Genomic DNA, 18,393 nt, shown 5'->3' on the forward strand with positions numbered 1-18,393 from the left:
CTCCCTCAAGCTCTCTACCCTTTCCACTCCTTTCTTCAATCATCTCACACTCCACCCGTAACCCTTTAGGCTCTCTCTATACATCATCAATGGCAACCCCTCTCCTTGAGGCCTTTCACTTGCATTGTGCCTAGTTCAAATAAGTGAAGGAGAAATCCAACACTTGCAAGTGGCAATGCAAGTATTGCCCAAAGCTCAAAATCTCATCCGTCACTCGCCTTCTAATCCACCTTTGCAAATTAGGAGGGGAGGCCACACCATGCCCTGGTATTCCTGACGATGTCTATGAAGATTGTCGTCGAAAATACTTGCCATTGAAGCGATGCAAAGGCCTTCCAAGGGTAATTGAGAAGGCGATCTCTCCCGATCATGATGTCTCGATGTGGAAGACAATCCCTCTTCAACTGTCTCGGTTTCCTCTATTGGAGGGGCCTCTTCTATCCCATCTAGAAAAAGCCATTCGAGTGGTGGACCTATGCCCAGGGGACAAGCCCCTCTTGGCCAACCAACAAGGCAAGTTTCCAGTCCTCTCTCCTTTCTCAAGGAGAGGCAAAGGCAAGCGGAAACAAAGATTGCACACACCATAATTGAGTGCAATCTCTCTTTCCATATTCTCAAAGTGCATCGATGGAAGCGGATGGTGAAAGCCATTGCCACCATTGGTCCATGCAAGGGATGGTACGGTGTCACATACAATGATATGTGTACCGAGGAACTCGATGAGGAGAGAGAGAGAGGATTGATAAGTCCCTTGAGTCTATGTGTGCCGGTTGGGCGAAGTATGGATGCTCTATTCTATCCTATGGATAGAGTAACAACAAAGAAATGCCACATATTGTCTAGATCTACTTAGGCAAGATATAGGCAAGCTGGAGTGGGTCGCGAGGATTGTCAACAATGCTTGCACAATCATTGGCTTTGTCAACTCCAAGGTCCGAGTTCTTGCAATTTCTTGCTCATACTCGGACTTGGTGTTGAAGAAGCCCTCGAAGACTCAATTTGCGGTCATGCGGCTTTTTCTCAAGCATCTCTATGACATTCGCAATAAGCTACAAAAAACGGTCATGTCAGATGAGTTTAAGGAGAGGCTTGAAGGGACTCAGTCCACATCAAGCCAAGTGGAAGCAAAGGCCATTCAAAGGCTTTGCTTGAAATAGCAAGTTTGTTGGGCGAAGTATGGATGCTCTATACTATCCGATGGATGGAGTGACCGCAAAAAAAAGGGGAATCATTAACATCCTTGTCTCTTGCCCACTTAGCACATACTTCCTACAAGCGATGGATGCAGGCACAAGGGCAAGGAGAACCACGGGCTCGTTCATGTATCGGCACATACAGCAAGCCATCATTGAGGTAATGCTTCTGAATCCGTTATTATTTTGTAATCTCTCTTTTCTTTTAGCCTCCCAAATTTATTCTAATTTCATCATGTATAATCTTGTAGGTTGGGCCACAAAATGTGGTGCAAGTTGTCACGGACAACACCTCAAATTGTGCATCTATGGGGCGAAAACTTGAGGCCGAGTTTTTTTCCATAGTATAGACACCATGCGCTACACATTGTCTAGATCTACTTATGAAAGATATAGCCAAGTTGGAGTGGGTCGCCTGGATTGTCAACAATGCTTGCACAATTGTTGGCTTTGTCAACTCCAACATCCGAGTTCTTGCAATTTATCGCTTTTACTCAGACTTCGAGTTGAAGAAGACCTTGAAAACTTGGTTTACAGTTAGGTGGCTTCTCCTTGAGCATCTCTATGATGTTCGCAATAAGGTACAAAAAACGGTCATGTCAGATGAATCTAAGCAATGGCTTGAAGGGGTGTCCACATCAAGCCAAGTGGAAGCAAAGGCTGTTCAAAGGCTTTGCTTAAAGGAGGAATTTTGGATGGATGTAAGAGGCATTGTTATTGCCATCACTCCCATCTACAAGGTGCTTCGCATGATGGACATGGAGCGGGCTACTATTGGCCTCCTCTATCATCTTATGGCGCATGTGATCAAGGAAATACAATCATCGACCATCTTAGATGGGGAGACCTCTTTTTTATGGTATTGTTTTTATTTTTATTTTTTAAAATGATTCATGCCTTTTTTTTGTTTTAGAATCTATAATTCATATTGTGTCACTCTCTTTTCAAATTTCACCTCTAATTCTCCCTCTCAATCTCTATCATCTTATACCTATTGTCGTGATATCTTCAATACCATCCCTAAAAGAGATGATATTCTCTTTTTCATAAAGAAAGATGGGAGTGAATGAAGCAACCCATACATGGGTTTGCAATACTCTTGCATCCCAACTTCAAAAAACCTTCTCTCTTCATGGATGTCAATGTCCTTACTGATCGTGATGCCTTTTTTCCAAAGGGTTTGACGGAAGGGCACCATGGTGCCTTCCTCCAAAAGCTCATCAATTATAGCAATCAAAGGGGCACCGCTTTCAATCTACCATTTGTTGGAAGTGGGAATTGTTGGTGAAGCCCCTTTTTTGGTGGGGGTCATTTGGCTACCAATTGCCCCACCTCCAAAGAGTGGCCTTATGCATTCTTGCACAAATTTAAAAATCCCTTCTCTTTTTTCATTTAATTCTAGTTACAACTTGCAAGTTTAAAGTTTAAACTATTTTCTTCACATGGTTTAGGATTGTTCGTTGGGTGCATGTGAGAGGAATTGATCCGCCTATTCCCTCGTGCACACCAAAATTCATAATAAGCTTGACACATGCTACGTAACATGCATAAGATGTCTATGGAAAGACAAGTATCATATATCCAATTTTTATACTTTGTAGTTCATAACTTTATTCACAGATTGTGAAATATATTTAGAGAAGTTTCATTTGATTAATCTAAGTTTTTCATCCTTTAAATGTATAGATAAATGTGGATTCACTCAAGCTCTTCGCTACATACTTAAAAGTGTGACTCGCAAGAGAGACTTAGAGGAGAAGCAAATCTTTAGGAAGCTTTACTTGAAGCTCGAGGAGATAGAGCGGCGGCCCTCTCGCACTTGTGTACACGGCGCCCGTATTGTTGTTCGCCCTCACAACGTAGCAATGGAGCTTCCACTTCGGCATCCACATCGGCTTCCCATGATGCTCGTGGGGCCCTTAAATTCTACACAAGGTGTGGAAGTGGCTCGAGAAATACTCCTAGTTCGGCCCAAGAGAACATACCTATCACTGCCTCTCACATACAGCTTAGAGAGCCGAAGTATCATGACAATAGCAATGTCATTAGTGAGGGTGATTTTGTTGAGGAGAATGATGGCTCCTCAAGCGGCGATGAGGATGCTTCCACCTTCGATGCCGAGAGTGATATGAGCTCCTAGAGCAATCATATATTTTGATTCGGATTGAGCCATGGATAATGGCTATCTCAATCCATTTTTGCATACTTTTTATATGAGATTGCAAATCTAGCTCATAATAAAGTTGTCGGTTTCATTATTCATGCAGCATACTATACTCTTGAGTCTTGACTCGAGTCTTATTTCAACTCTCTATTGCACTTTTGACTTGAATCTCTAAGTTTATGTTATAACTTTTAAGTCCAAACATTAAGCATAGACTTAAAATTATATGTATGTTTTCTTTCATCGAACATAGGTCCAAGATTTATTAGTCCGATTAGTACCATACTAGCATCGCATTATACTAATCAGACACTATCAAACATGACAACCCTTCTTCCTCCTGTCCCCTCCCTACTAATGCCTCCAAATGGTTGTGTTCTACAGCAAATTGTTTGTTCTCTAATCAGAAAATGGACCAATAGATCTCTCTCTCTCTCTCTCTCTCTCTCTCAAGTTGTTAATGAACTTGATGGATGACACCCAACCACCGAAAACGTTTTTTCAATTTGCATGGCTTTTTCTAAACCCATTTTTTAGCATTATTCCACCATTTATTTAATTTTTAGAATTTTTTGAAAATTAGTTTCAACCCTTCTAACCCTACCCAAAATTAAATGTGCAACTTAGAGTGGTTCGCAACCTCTACTAATACTTAGACTAGCATTAATTAATTTATTGATGCTAGTCCCTAGTGCACCATTAGCACTTATTGGCCAAACAATTATCCTAGGGTCAAAACTGACACCAACTGACCACCAAATCCTAGTTGACATAACTTATCACAACTTTTGCATTCAACACCCACTGCATCCTCGCGATCCTTGGCCTCTATCAGCAAGATTAGATTATCTCAAAATTTCACATCCCCGTAACAAGAGCAAAAAGGTGATAAACTAGCACTTATCAAACCTTTTTCCAAAAGCTTGTTTGTCTATTTCATAATATCCTCTTATTGTGTTTGGATCACACAAAAAGATGACTTATTTGGAGGTGAGCTCCTACAAGTGACGTTGATGTGATGATATTTTGGCCCTTCTAGTGACTACTCACAAGGTGAAACATCAACAAAACAACCTTCATGCTCCTTTAAGAAACTTATTCACTCCTCATTCATACCGAAGATGAACTCTCTAGCTCCAAATTTTTTATTAGAATCCGTAACGAAAATTAAATATAAGGAAATAGATTTTTCATTGCTTTAGAAATTCGTACATGGAATAATATGGGAATATAGTTTCATTCGTCTCTCACATCAAAAGATACATTTTTACATTTTAAAGAAATTTACTTTGATTCCAATCAATGGCTGAATCTACTTTTCTATACCAAGGTATCCATTACAATATCACAATGGCTCAGATGATACATCTCCTATGACAAAGTTCTCATTATCTCCATAGTCCCCTATCTTAATCTATAATTTCTCAAGGATTTGAGTAATTTGAGATTTCATCCCTTCAAAACCAATACATGATGGTTTTCATGTTTCGAACCTATCCTTTGGAAGATGTAGAACCTTAACAATCCTAGAAGTGGATATAATGATGTATAGCTCCCATATCAAATTGAATGACATCTAGCTATCCCAACCACTCCAAGTTACAAATGGCCTAGCCGATTTAATTATGGATAGATACATTTAATTTTGGGAAAGGTCAAAAAGGTTGAAATTAATTTTCAAGATTATTTAATTCTGAAAACTAATTAAATGGTTGGATAATGCTGAAAGATTGGTTTAGAATACTACCACTTGGCAAAAATGCCCATTCAAACTGAGAAAACATTTTAGGGGGTTGGGTCTCAACCATTCAGTTAATTTACAGCCTAGGGGGGGGAGAGAGAGAGAGAGAGAGAGAGAGCAAGAGGGAACTTCTGGTTCGTTTTCTGATCACAATACCGCAATTTGTTGCATAAGACAGCCATCTGGAAGCCTCAACAGGTAGAGGTTGGATAATGTTGAAAGATGGGTTTAGAAGACTACCATTTGGCAAAAATGCCCATTCAAACTAAGAAAACGTTTTAGGGGGCTGGGTCTCAGCCATTCAGTTAATTTACAACCCAGGAGAGAGAGAGAAAGAGAGGGAACTTCTGGTCCATTTTTTGATCAGATAACCACAATTTGTTGCATAAGACAACCATCTGGAAACCTCAACAGGTAGAGACAGCAAGGAGACACCTTCCAAGGGCTAGTGACAGCATTTTGGAGATGCTTGGCAGTAGGTAATTGCATTAAATGCAGGCTGGAGTAGGCAACAAGTAACTTTTAGAGTTTACCCACAAAGAAAATCAAATTTCTCTCTTATCTTGGCTTTCTCTCACCTTCTCCAATAATTTCTCAAAAGATCTCAACATGTCTCAACCATTTTTAGTAGATACTCGGCCAAATTTGGTGGATAATAGGAGAATTTCTGCTGTAAACCCTAAATTTTTGCAAAAATTAGGGTTTCACAACCACCTCGAGACCCATGCCAATAGGAGAAGGCACCAAACACTAAACTCAGCACCTGAAATCTATGTAATTGTCAAGGAATTCAAAGGCCAGCCCATTCATTGTAAATTAGGGCTTGACTCCTACTACCTTGGAAGTTTCATTCTTTAAGCTCAAGCTTCTTAGGAAAATTACAGGTTGTATACCCCATCTGCTTACACGTGAAACACTTGTTCTTTTCCTTTTAGTTTATTTTGCTCCTTTGAAACAGTTGCCTTTTTGGAAGGATCTCCCCCACTACTCCTAGACTTGCCCTTCTCTTCGAATTTAGCAACAATGGATTGATTGAATTGACCCATCTTTTTACACTTCTCATAGCTAATAGCCAACTCCATGGCCTATTGCATAAGTTATAGTCATTGAGTCTCCATATCAACTAAAATGGTGGTGTGCAAGGTATCCAAAAACTTAGAATTTATCTCATCCTTGATAATGGGAAAGGGATACATTAATAAGAAATTGGTGAAGCAAGTGAAGGAAGTGTCCACATCCTCCTCTTGTTTCTTCCTATAGGACTACCACTCCTTTCCTACAATTTGTAGTCCATCTTAGTAAAGTGTTGAAGAATGACCAAACACATCTCGGCCCAAGTACTCACTACATGTGATTTTAGATATAACTCCCACCAGAGAGTTGTTTCATCCTAAAGAGTCTTCTAGACATGAAGAATCTTAGATCCTTCTATTTGCCAGACCAATGTAGACAATATCCCTTTTTTACTAGCCCTTGAACTTCACAATGTTTAATTTCTTCACCATCGTCGCTTGTTTCTTCTTGGTGTGAGAGAGATGCGAAGATCCACTGAATGGTTAGGGATACATGCATGAGACAATTGGAAATGCTCAAAGTGGCCTAAAGGCACTCAATGGAGAAGGATTGAGGGCATTGGAAACATAAGTAGAGGTAGTTAAGTGCTTCCACCCTGCATCAATCCTCTCTATGAAGTTAGCGGAGGTGCAACCAACCTTCCTCTTTGGATAGGGTGGTAAATAACTTGATTAAGCACTAATTACAACAAGCGTAAAATTCACATAAACTGAAAATGCACACTTTACCACTTTAGTCTTGGACATTGGACACCGTGCACGCCCCAAAATCAATGCCCCTTTCAATATTTCTTTATCTTTTAATGCAAATGCCCTTGTTGTTCCGAAAGCCCCTTGCTATAATAACAATCAACAAGTAACTCAAGCCATTTGCCCCTTGCCTTTTCACCCAAGACTTGCACAATTGGAACCACAAGCTGGCCAAATGCTGCCCCAATTTACAATGAATTGGCTGATACTGAATTCCCTGACAATTACAAAAATTTCAAGTGCTGAATTCAGTGTATGATACCTATTCCTATTGACAAGGTCGCAAGGTGGTGTCAAACCCTAATTTCTGCAGAAATTCAGGGTTTACAGCAGAAATCCTCTTACCATCCACCAGATATGGCTAAGATTTGCTCAAAATGGGTGAGAAATGCTGAGATCATATGAGAAAATATTGGACAAGGTGAGAGAAAGCCAAGATGAGAGAGAGATCTGATTTTCCTCACGATAAAACCCTAAAATCTGCCTGCTGCCTTCTCCAATCTGTATTTGATGCAATAACCTACTACCAAGCACCTCCAAAATGCTGTCACCTCATCAGCAATGTTGTTGCCAGCCCCTAGAGGGTGTCTCCCTGTTGTCCCTTGCCTGCTGCCACCCCCAGATGGCTGTCCTCTGCAGCAAATTGATGTTCTTTGATCAAAAAATGGACCAACAGCTCCCCCCCTCTTTCTCTCTCCCAGGCTGTAAACTAACTAAATCGCTGAGAACCAGTCCCCCACAAACGTTTTCTCAGTTTGCATGGTAATTTCTACCAAGGGACAACCTTCTAAACCCATTTTTCAATATTATCCAGCCATTTAATTAATTCTCAAAATTAAATAATCCTTAAAATTTAATTTCAGCCCTTTTGACTCTACCCAAAATTAAATGTGCCCATCCATAATTAAATTGGCTAAGCCATTTGGAACATGGAGTGGTCCCCAACCTCTCTTGACCCTTAGACTTGCATTAATTAATTAATTAATGCTAGTCCCTAGTGTCACCACAAACACTTATTGACCAAATAACTTTCCTAGGGTCAAAGCTGAGTCAACATAACTTATCACAACTTTTGCCTTTGACATCCATGCATCGTTAGGGTCCTTGGCTTGTTAGCATAAAATAACTGCTACGTGCATCACATCTGCTAAACAACCTTCCACATTTGATTAATAACTTAATCAAATGTTATCCGTAAGCTTAAAGCATCTTAAAATTTCACGTCCCCGTGACAGTAGGTACACTTGAACCACACTAGCCTCTCATTGCTAGTTCAATGAGCCAACCATACTAAATTTTTCATGTGTTGAATCTAGGATCATCAACCGCTCGAAACGCTCCCACCTATGCTCCATGCACCCCGCCACCTGTCACAGCAACCTCCCCTCAAAGCCAAGAGACTATCAAGCAAGAGAAAGTCATTTGATTCTGGAGAATAGTAAGTTTTTGGAGAAGAGACACAACCTCCACACATGTTGCCTTCATTGCTCCACTCACATTGCAAGATCTGTGCATAAAGTATCTTTGTACAATGCAACCATGGTCCAAAAAAAAAAAAAAAAAAAAACCTCCAACTTGCTATTGAAAAGATAGTAAAAATTTGTAACTTCTTAGATCCCATCCCTCCTCACCTACCATCAAGTGTTGCCTTTGATACCAACTCTCGACTCAGACTTCTCAACTCAAGAAAGGTAAAAGAGATCCTCAAATCTTTAATACAACAATAAAATAGGGATTTGTACAAATATTGGCTCTAACAAAAGAAGCTCTGAATAGCACTCTGAATCCTTGATGTTGCCTAATTGTCCTATCCAACTTTTGAGCACAATGAACAAATTTGAAATTAAAACAATAGACTCACCAATGTGGAGCTAGAATGATCCCACATCGAAGAAATAACACCAATTAGCCACAAACCTAGGACCCCTTGCCATGTATTTTTTATTGATGAAGCCATTTGAAAGGGATTACAAAATCTGAATGTTCAACTAATTAGATTTTTTTGGTTGAGAAAAAGCAACAAATTGGTCCCTATTTTGCCCCTGAATCCATAGTGCATGCTCTTCCAATTCAATCCAGCTTTGCCCATGATACCTCAGCCCATTGTTGCTCTCACCAACGGTAGACTTTCATGCGATTTAAAACTGTCACACTTGGATTCTAATCAAAATCAACATGCATTTCCATTATTGCATGGCTTGTAAGCATTGCAATTTGCATGCGTGCCCAAGTTGACAACTCCAAGCACATGCACAGCAGCAAACTGACCTCATCCCAATCTGATGTCTACACAAGAAAAGGCATATTCATTGCAACATGCAAACCAAGACAGGCCCAATTCAATATATTCCTTGCCAGTAAAAGATGGCACACAGCAGATCAAAATCAGCAAAATGATGATGTTCCAACTTCCTAGTGCCAAAAAGCTTCCTTATTGGCCACAATGCTGTCAAGATATTCCAAATGCATGGGATTGCAGGTCCAATTCCTACTCCTCAATCCACAGTAATTAAAAATTATCTCCTCACCTTTAGAATGGATTCTCTCAGCCTTCTTCTCAGCCCAAAATGGCTATCTCAGCTTGGTGCAGCCTAAATAAGAGAGACGGAGATAAAAATGGCAGCTACTACTTTCCCCAAAGACATGCAAAATCTTATGTTCAATTTAAAATAATATTTCTGTTAATATTAGATGGCCTGTGCAAAGTTTCATTTTTAGCCGCCCAACTTTAAAATTAAATGGCCTGTGCAAAGTTTCATTTTTAGCCGCCCAACTTTAAAATTAAATGGCCTGTGCAAAGTTTCATTTTTAGCCGCCCAACTTTAAAATTAAATGGCCTGTGCAAAGTTTCATTTTTAGCTGCCCAACTTTAAAATTAATGGGCTTCCCAGACTTTTAACCTTTAAAGCCCTACCAAAATGTTGGTTTCTTAAAACTTGATCATGTTTCCACTGGAATAGTCCAAGTTTAGTAGTACTTTCCGAATTGCTTTGAAAGGGTACTTAGATATAGCACAGCCTCCAAGTTTAGAGAAAACCGTGTAAAAAGGCTTTGTGGCTCTCTGTTAATATTAGATGGCCTGTGCAAAGTTTCATTTTTAGCCGCCCAACTTTAAAATTAAATGGCCTGTCCAAAGTTTCATTTTTAGCTGCCCAACTTTAAAATTAATGGGCTTCCCAGACTTTTAACCTTTAAAGCCCTACCAAAATGTTGGTTTCTTAAAACTTGATCATGTTTCCACTGGAATAGTCCAAGTTTAGTAGTACTTTCTGAATTGCTTTGAAAGGGTACTTAGATATAGCACAGCCTCCAAGTTTAGAGAAAACCGTGTAAAAAGGCTTTGTGGCTCTCCAAAGCATGTACGCAACAAGACTCAAGTTGTGCAAAAGGCAGCTTAATTCAAAAGCCAATGAGACTAAAGATGAACAATCAAATTTGATGCATCGAAAATGACCAGTTCATGGAGAGTTAAGTCTAAAAGTGAGAACATAAGTGTGACCATGCCCCTAGACTAAGATAACACATCTACTATAGTAGACAAAAATTTCAGCTTGGCCGATAAATGTTAAAAGGAAAAGAAGACAGAGTTTAACTTTGAGTGCAATGTACGCAACAAGACTCAAGTTGTGCAAAAGGCAGCTTAATTCAAAAGCCAATGAGACTAAAGATGAACAATCAAATTTGATGCATCAAAAATGACCAGTTCATGGAGAGTTAAGTCTAAAAGTGAGAACATAAGTGTGACCATGCCCCTAGACTAAGATAACACATCTACTATAGTAGACAAAAATTTCAGCTTGGCCAATAAATGTTAAAAGGAAAAGAAGACAGAGTTTAACTTTGAGTGCAATGAAGCCCAAGTTCTTTGCGTGGGCTGGCACCCATAGTTTTAAAAAGGATTGTTAAAATTTTTAAAAGCTGCCATCATCATGTCAATAGTTATGTTTAAGATATATGATGTAACCCTTCTGGCTTTAATGGCCTTTCCATCACCCCACTCGGATCTCACTCTATCTAATATTCAACAAGGAAACGTGTTGCTTGACAAAAGGGGGAATGTTTTCATGGAATAAAAGCTCAAGCTGTTCTTCCCACAACAGATTGGAACATCCCAAAAAACAAAAATAAACACAAAAACAGAGAGGCAAAAAACAAAAGAGTAATCAGATGCATGCCAACAAAGTCAGCAGGTGAAAGCTTACCCGATCTGCAAACCAGCTCTCCTTTTTCCCAGTTTTGAACAGAGCTAATTGAAATTTCTCCTGCAGAGGTGTCGAAAATGAAAACCTCAATGTGTTTACCAAATATTTGAAACAATGATCAATTTAGCATGACAATGTTTAGACACACACAAGTCAGCATTGCTAGTGATCACAAATGTAGCTGATACCAGTAAGTCCTTAGCAAACTAACGCAAAAAAAGGCACAATGTGCAGGGTAAGCATACATCAACCAGCCACCAAACAAAGAAAAAACTTTTTTTAAAAAATGAGCACCAAAACACAGGCTTACAAAGGCTACTGACAAGATTGAAACATACAATTATCAAAAAATCAAACTTTTGGCACATTTATAAGATGTTCAGAAAGGGCTGTAATTATAACTACATTGATTGATCATTGCAGAGAAGAAAATACCTGATTTATTACACCATCATCATCTCCAGCACTGCTAATCTTTTTAAACAACTCATATAATGCCTCCACCTCACTAACACTGACTGCATGCAACCGAGCGGCTAATTAAAACAATACCCAAGCTAAGAATTCCTGCAAGCTGCACACTTCCCTTAAACTTCCTGCCAATGTTAAAGCATCTTCCAACATGCATGGTCTTGGAGTGTGTTCAACTCTGGTTATATACAGGAATCTTGAAGAGAAAAATGACAACCAAACCCTGTAATTGAACACAAATCCCTTTCCTTCATAAAACAAGGTTTCCCCCCAAAAACCAAAAAATTTTCTCTCTTTTCTATGAAAAAGTTTGTGCACGTTAGTCTTTCATAAGAAGGAAGAATCACTCACAAGGTGCAACCCTTCGGGAATGTAACATCAATCAGGCATTCAAGTCCTACTTGCCATACAACAAGAACCAAGACCTTCTTGAAAATATGGGAGTCTCTCAACCTACTGCTTTTCTAGATTTTTCGTTTCCTCTTCTTTTTTCTTCTTTTGGGCCATTGGGCATCGTGTTCCATCTTATAAAATGCTTGCTTACAAACCCCCCCCCCCCAAAAAAAAAACGAGGAAATGAGAAATGCTTGCTTACCATCATGAGGACGTGAAATTTTTATGCCTTGCTTAGCATTTAATTAAAGAGCTAATCAAATGTGAAACTGTCATGACCACGCGAAATTTTGATGCCTTGCTTAGCATTTGATTAAAGAGTTAATCAAATGTATAAATGTGACTTACGCATGTGAGGTGCAAGTTACCCGATATCAAATTTTCACATAGACCAATTTATTGGCCATTAATGTCAATGGTGACATTAGAGATTATGTATTAATTAATTAATTGATGCAAATGTAGGGGCTAATAGCTACTCAAGGATACTTGGGAGAGAAACTTGTCCTAGCCAATTTAATAGTTAGTTCATTAGAGTATTTTTTAGGGGCACTAAAATAATTACTAAATCAATTTTCAAATTTAACATTCTGAAAATTAACTTAATAAGCTGAATAATTCCGGAAAATGGGATTAAAAGGCTACCACTTGGCAAAACTTCCCATACAAAGTGGGTGAAAACTATTTTGGGGCAAGGTAAAGGTCATTCCAACCATTCAAAGGCTTGTAGAGGCTAGAGAGAGAGAGAGGAGAGTGCTACGACTGCAACCGCCAATTGTTCATGGTCTGTTTCAACCACCCGAGGAAGCTCTACAAGCAAGTAACAACATCTAGACAATGAGCAGCAGCATGCAAGATCAGCAAGAGCAGGGCAATAGCCATTTGGAGCCTCCAGGCTGCTGGACAACAGCATTTATTATTGTTTTACAGTGGACAGCAGCTGGTTGAAGTACTTTCTCACGAACAAAAACAGCATTTACTCTCACCTTAGCTTCCCTTCTCACCTATTAGCAATCCCTCAATAGTTCTCAACTATTTCCAACTTTGAGTTAGAAAAGAAATTGCAGAAATTGTTGCCAAAACCCTAATTTAGGGCAAAAATTAGGGTTTGACCACCACCTAGAGAAGCATGCTCAAAATTAGGGCCTAGTACTTGAATTCCAACAGCTAAAATCGAAAGATTATAGAGAGATTCAAAAGGCCAATCAACCAATATTGAATTTGGGACTAAATTTCTCTCTCAAGGAGAAAAGTGAAGGCCAATCCCTAAGCAAACCAAGGGGCAAATTGGTTTGAAGGCTTGCTGGTCATTTTTTATAACAAGAGGCCATTGGATATCCTAGGAGATCGAAGGAACCTCAAGTGTACTTCATCCAATTGCAATTCAAGATAAAGAAATATTGCAAAAGGGGCACCAATTTCGGGGCCGACTGGTTGTCCATTGTCCAAGATTAAAGTGGTAAAGTGTGCATTTTAGTTTATGTGAATTAATAGCTTGCTGTAATTATTGATTGATCTGGTTATTACCACCCTTCCCAAGAAAGAATGCTAGTTTCACTGACTCTAATGAAGTACACCACTAGGAATGCACATTTGTGGATATTGGCCATCACTACTGCAATGACAAATCTAAAACCACAATCTTCATTCATGATGATCATGACATTCACATCGCATCTAAATCACACCTAGCCCATACTTTTCCCAATTTAGGAGATGCTTATGTAAGCCATGATGCATAGCCTGAATAAACTAATATCACTCCCATTACTGTTATGTTAATTACATAATAACACAAATACAATCAACACTCCAGTTACCACTCTGTGAATACAAAATACCACAAAACAAATCCTCGTAAAGCACACTTGTAATAGGAGGTAACTCCTCGAGTATCAGCCCTAGTAAAAGAAGGCCACCCTCTTTATCCTCTAGCCCAATTTGTAAAACAACATGAGTTGTGTAACATACATACCAGTTTCAATACACTTTCAGATTGCCCACTTTCATAACAATGAACATAAACAATGTCAAGCTGGAAGGCATGTAAATTCAGGTTTGCAAAGACTTACAGATTGTCTCCCTTGCAATGATCTCTGGGTGCTCAATGAAAGATGGATACTTTACTTCATTGGAATCTAGACAAACTAGGCAGGACTCAAAGACATACTTCAAGCCCTCGAGGCACTGCAACATGTTATCATGACATTTTTAATACACTCCATCCCTGCAAAGCATTCCATCAGATCCACATTTAGAACACTTTCTCTGACTATAATCGCACCTTGCTTTGAATTCAGGGCCTTAATATATTAATCATCTTGATATAAAAGCTCAAACAATTTACCAAATAATCCAAACCAGTAGCCATCAACAAATAACAAAAGACTAGCGAGGATATAAGAAGGGAAGGATTCACCTCAGTCATGATAGAAGCATTACTAGTACAACTGATGAAAGTAAAAGTGCCAGTGAATAGTCTCCACACATACCTTCAGAAACATGCACCAATGCTGAAAAGAATGAATGCTCAATATTGTCAAAATGCTGTAGGCACGATGTAGATGGTCACACATAGGGAGGTGCACACCTTTAATTGTTGCCCGTATATAATAATTGAGTATTATATCATAATGCTCCTTTGTGCAAAAACTGAATAGAGACAATCACAACACACATGGGAAAGTTTTATAATAATTGTTACCCACATATAATAATTGAGTATTATATCAAACTGAATAAACACAATCACAACACACATGGGAAAGTTTTCGCAGATGCTGCCAACTGATGTGCCACTACTAGAAGCTATGGAATGATGTTTGGACTGCAAGCAAATCTTAGCATTATAATCGTCTCCCTGTTTAGACTCCTCACCACCCATTTTGGGACCTTTTCATACGGCATCCCATTTATGACTGTCTAAAGCACTCTTTACCGTTTTGCCATTGGTTCAGCCTATACAGCATTGTTACTGAATGCCATTTGAACATGATGTCGCTGCTCTGACTCAATATTGGTTGCTGCAGGCTGTGTTTCTGCCACAGACATTAGCGTTTTGCTGCCCTTTGCTGCCCTAAGGCTGCAATAGCAGTGTTTTCTGCCACACAGCTGTCTAGACCCACATTTTGCTGTTTTCATGTCAATTAGCCTCCTCTACTCCATGGGGAATGGCAACTTGCTACTCCATGTTTGTTGTCTTCATAATCAGCAACCTGCATTTCGTGGTTCCAACACTTCCTACAGATCCTTCACCTTTGTCATCAGATATTCAGTCATATTCCACCCTAGCTGGCCCTCCACTGCTGCATGGCATCACCCTCAGCTCCAGTCTACTTCATTTACTCAATATTTGATGGTATTTCAATTTTCTGCACTCAGGATCTGTACATGGAGGAAGTCACTCTCCAACACTCTCCCTCAGCCTATACCCAGAAGAGTCAATCATCGTTGGACATTTCCGATCCTTGACCATCTCATTTGTATTGTCTTCTCCACACATTCATATTCACCATTAATTCATTCATCAGATTCTACTAAGCCCTTGTATTTTAGTTGTGATCATACGTTCTATGTTTTCTCTATGCAAACCCTAGCATGTTGAGCTAGAAACTGCATTATAAACTAATTAGCTCTTAATTCCAGGCCCAAAAGTCAAGAGTACCAAACTTTTGTTAAGAAGATACATGATCCTAGAGAGTGTCTATGTCCCATCAGCCAAACCCTAACTTGGGAGGACCCATCCATCCATAAATAGACAAGCTGCTGAAACCAGCCTCCCTTCCATGGAGGGGTGGTAAATAACCTGATTATAACTTTATTACAGCAAGCAATAATTAATGAAACACTGAAACACAAACGTTTACCAATCAATACTGGATATTGGACAACCTATTGGCCCTAAAATTGGCACCCCTTTCGGTATTTATTTATCGTTAGATGCAATTGAATTTGAATGCAATGGGATTCCTTCAATCCCCTTCGCAACCCAAAAGCCCCTTGCGTTCAATAATGACCAACAAGTCTTCAATTTGATTTGCCCCTTGATTTGCTCGGGCTATTGGCCTTCACTGACTCCCTGAGAAATGAAATTTGGCGGAAATTCAAATGTTGGCTGGTTTTTCACTTAAATATTGCTAAAAATTAATTATTAGACCTGAAAATTCAAGTTTTGAAGCTTCGATCTCCTAGCACACTGACTGAGATTGCTGTCAAAACCTAATTTATACTATAAATTAGGGTTTACAACAAAGACAAATACAACATCTCAAGTTTCACGGATTGGAATCCTAAGATCTTCGGAGCAAGGCTGCAAAATAGCTAGAAACTGAGAGAGAAAATGCAGACTTCCGTCGCAATAAAATGGAAGAAATCAACTACAGTCATGTCTAGACAACCATGAAATCTATCTCCATTGATGGAACACACCGGATATGATGTTTGTTTGGTTGAAACAACCCTCAAACTGTTGTCTCTTCACGTCATGTCACCAGCTCCCAGAGGATCTCTTGCTAGCTAGAAATGGCATGTCAACTATTGTAGCAACTATGGCAACGTTCTCTCTATCTCTCTCAATTTGCACAAGGCTAGAATGACTCTCTCTCTCTCTCTCTCTCTCTCTCTCTCTCTCTCTCTCTCTCTCTCTCTCTCTCTCTCTAAAAACGTCTTTCCCACTTACATTTGCAAGTTTTGCCAAGTGACGGCCTTCTAATCCCATTTTCCAACAATATCTACATTGTTAAATTAAATTTCAGCTTTAAAATTCTTAAGTTAAATTTAATATGATTATTTTAATACCCAAAAAATTAGTCTGACCAACCAACAATTAAATTGGCTAGGCCAATTCATCTCCCAAGTGTTCCCAAGTCTTCTTTAGCCCCCGGATTGGCATTGAGTACCATTAAATGCAAAATCCCTAGTGTCACCAACTAACACTTATGGCTAATAAAATGTCTTAGGCCAATTTCTGGCACCAGATACCACCTAGTACCTATGCAACATTCCTTTAGACAAGTTTTGCCTTTGACATCGATTGATTTTCTCGAGTCCTTGGCTCATAAATATGAAATAATCTCTATTGTACTTCACATGTACAACACATAAATAAACCATTTGATTAAAAATTAATCCAAATGTTAAATAAAGCAAACAAAATTTCATGTCCTCATGACAGTTGCCTACCACTCAACCCTATCTTGTATCACCTCCTCCTTCCTAACCAAATTCCATTGTTTATTGCCCATTGACCTTGACCCAGCTCCACACTGCTGCGTTTGCTGCTACAGTACATCTTTGGAGGCTATTTGTTTTGTTTCGCGATCCATCAAAGTATGACACTCTCTCCAACTCATACTATCTTCCCCGATCCTAGAGATACAAACATTAGAGGATTCGAGCTTAGTCCATATTTGAAAGTTACCTCCTAATGAGGCAAGCGCTAAGGCCCACTCTACCCGATTGAGCATATCTTCACATGTTTGGATTATGGATAGTCAAGCCACCCATCACATGACTCCCATCTAGGACATTTTTGTCTCCCTAGCCCCTACAACGTAGAACATCTAATATGGGAACAACTTCTCAGTCAAGATCCATGGTGTAGGTCGGGTCAAGTTTGATACTAACGAGGGCCGAGATCTCACTTCAATTGACCATGTAAATTATGTCTCCCACCTTGGGGGGAACCGCAATCAAGGCCATAGACTCTCAAACTAGTCAAGTTATTACTCATGGCGAGGCACAACCTAGTTGAAACCAGCCATCCTCCTCAAAGAGGGTGGTAGTTGTTGAGCTAAAAATTTATTAACTTTACTTAAACAGCACCACAACTTGCTTAATTAAAGAAGAAACCTTGTCTATTTAAAAGAAATGCGATCCTAGAGAGTTTCTATGTCCCATAAGCACAAACCCACTTGGGAGGGCCAAAACTTTCTATAAATACGTATGCTAACCTCCATTCAAACAAATCTCGTCTTTGCAGATTTTAGGTGTTTCAGCTTGCTACCCACACCCCTTGGCGGAGGACATCTCAACCGAAGTTGTCCATCATTGTCTACATCAGTTGGCACCTGATTTCCAGCCCTCTTCTCGTACTTTGGAACTGATCCCAACCAGGCAACTGCTGTTCCTGCACAGACCTGCTGCCGTACTGCCTGCCACGTCATCTGCAGCCTGCGTTTGGCAGTTTTCTCTCTCCTCCAACTGTTGCCCAGCTTCTGCAGGCTGTCCTCAAGCTGTCACCAGGCTGTCCAGCCTGCGTTTGGTAGCTTTTTCTCTCCTGCAGGCTGTCCTGCCTACGTTTTTAGTTTTTCTCTCTCCTACAAGATATCTTGCCTGCGTTTTTAGTATTTCTCTCTCCTGCAGCCTATGTTTTTACTCTTTCTCTCTCCTCACTGCCGTCTACATC

The 18,393-nt window shown here is 39.6% G+C and overlaps 1 protein-coding gene and 1 pseudogene across 7 annotated transcripts in view; one reads left to right on the top strand and one right to left on the bottom strand.

Moving 5' to 3' along the window:
• Positions 1-18,393, bottom strand: part of LOC148015611 (calcineurin B-like protein 3) — a 101,356-nt gene that overhangs the window by 70,589 nt on the left and 12,374 nt on the right. For 3 of the 7 annotated variants that reach the window (XR_015688398.1, XM_087665653.1, XM_087665658.1), the window contains 3 exons: positions 14,060-14,174; positions 11,559-11,641; positions 11,124-11,183 (listed from right to left, as the gene is read on the bottom strand). Coding sequence is in view for 6 of the 7 variants with exons in the window: in XM_087665653.1 (XP_087521779.1) it covers positions 11,124-11,183; positions 11,559-11,641; positions 14,060-14,174 (258 nt within the window). In the remaining variant the exon portion in view is untranslated. Of the gene's footprint in view, positions 1-11,123; positions 11,184-11,558; positions 11,642-14,059; positions 14,215-14,406; positions 14,480-14,577; positions 14,640-18,393 lie in introns of all 7 variants that reach the window. The other 4 variants (XM_087665654.1, XM_087665656.1, XM_087665657.1 and 1 more) reach the window with 3 other exon arrangements.
• LOC148015612 (uncharacterized) lies at positions 90-2,083 on the top strand (annotated as a pseudogene).

This window comes from Lygodium microphyllum, chromosome 24 (assembly GCF_053477565.2).
Source record: "Lygodium microphyllum isolate KBCC chromosome 24, Lygodium_microphyllum_v1.1.10, whole genome shotgun sequence".
NCBI lineage: Eukaryota > Viridiplantae > Streptophyta > Polypodiopsida > Schizaeales > Lygodiaceae > Lygodium > Lygodium microphyllum.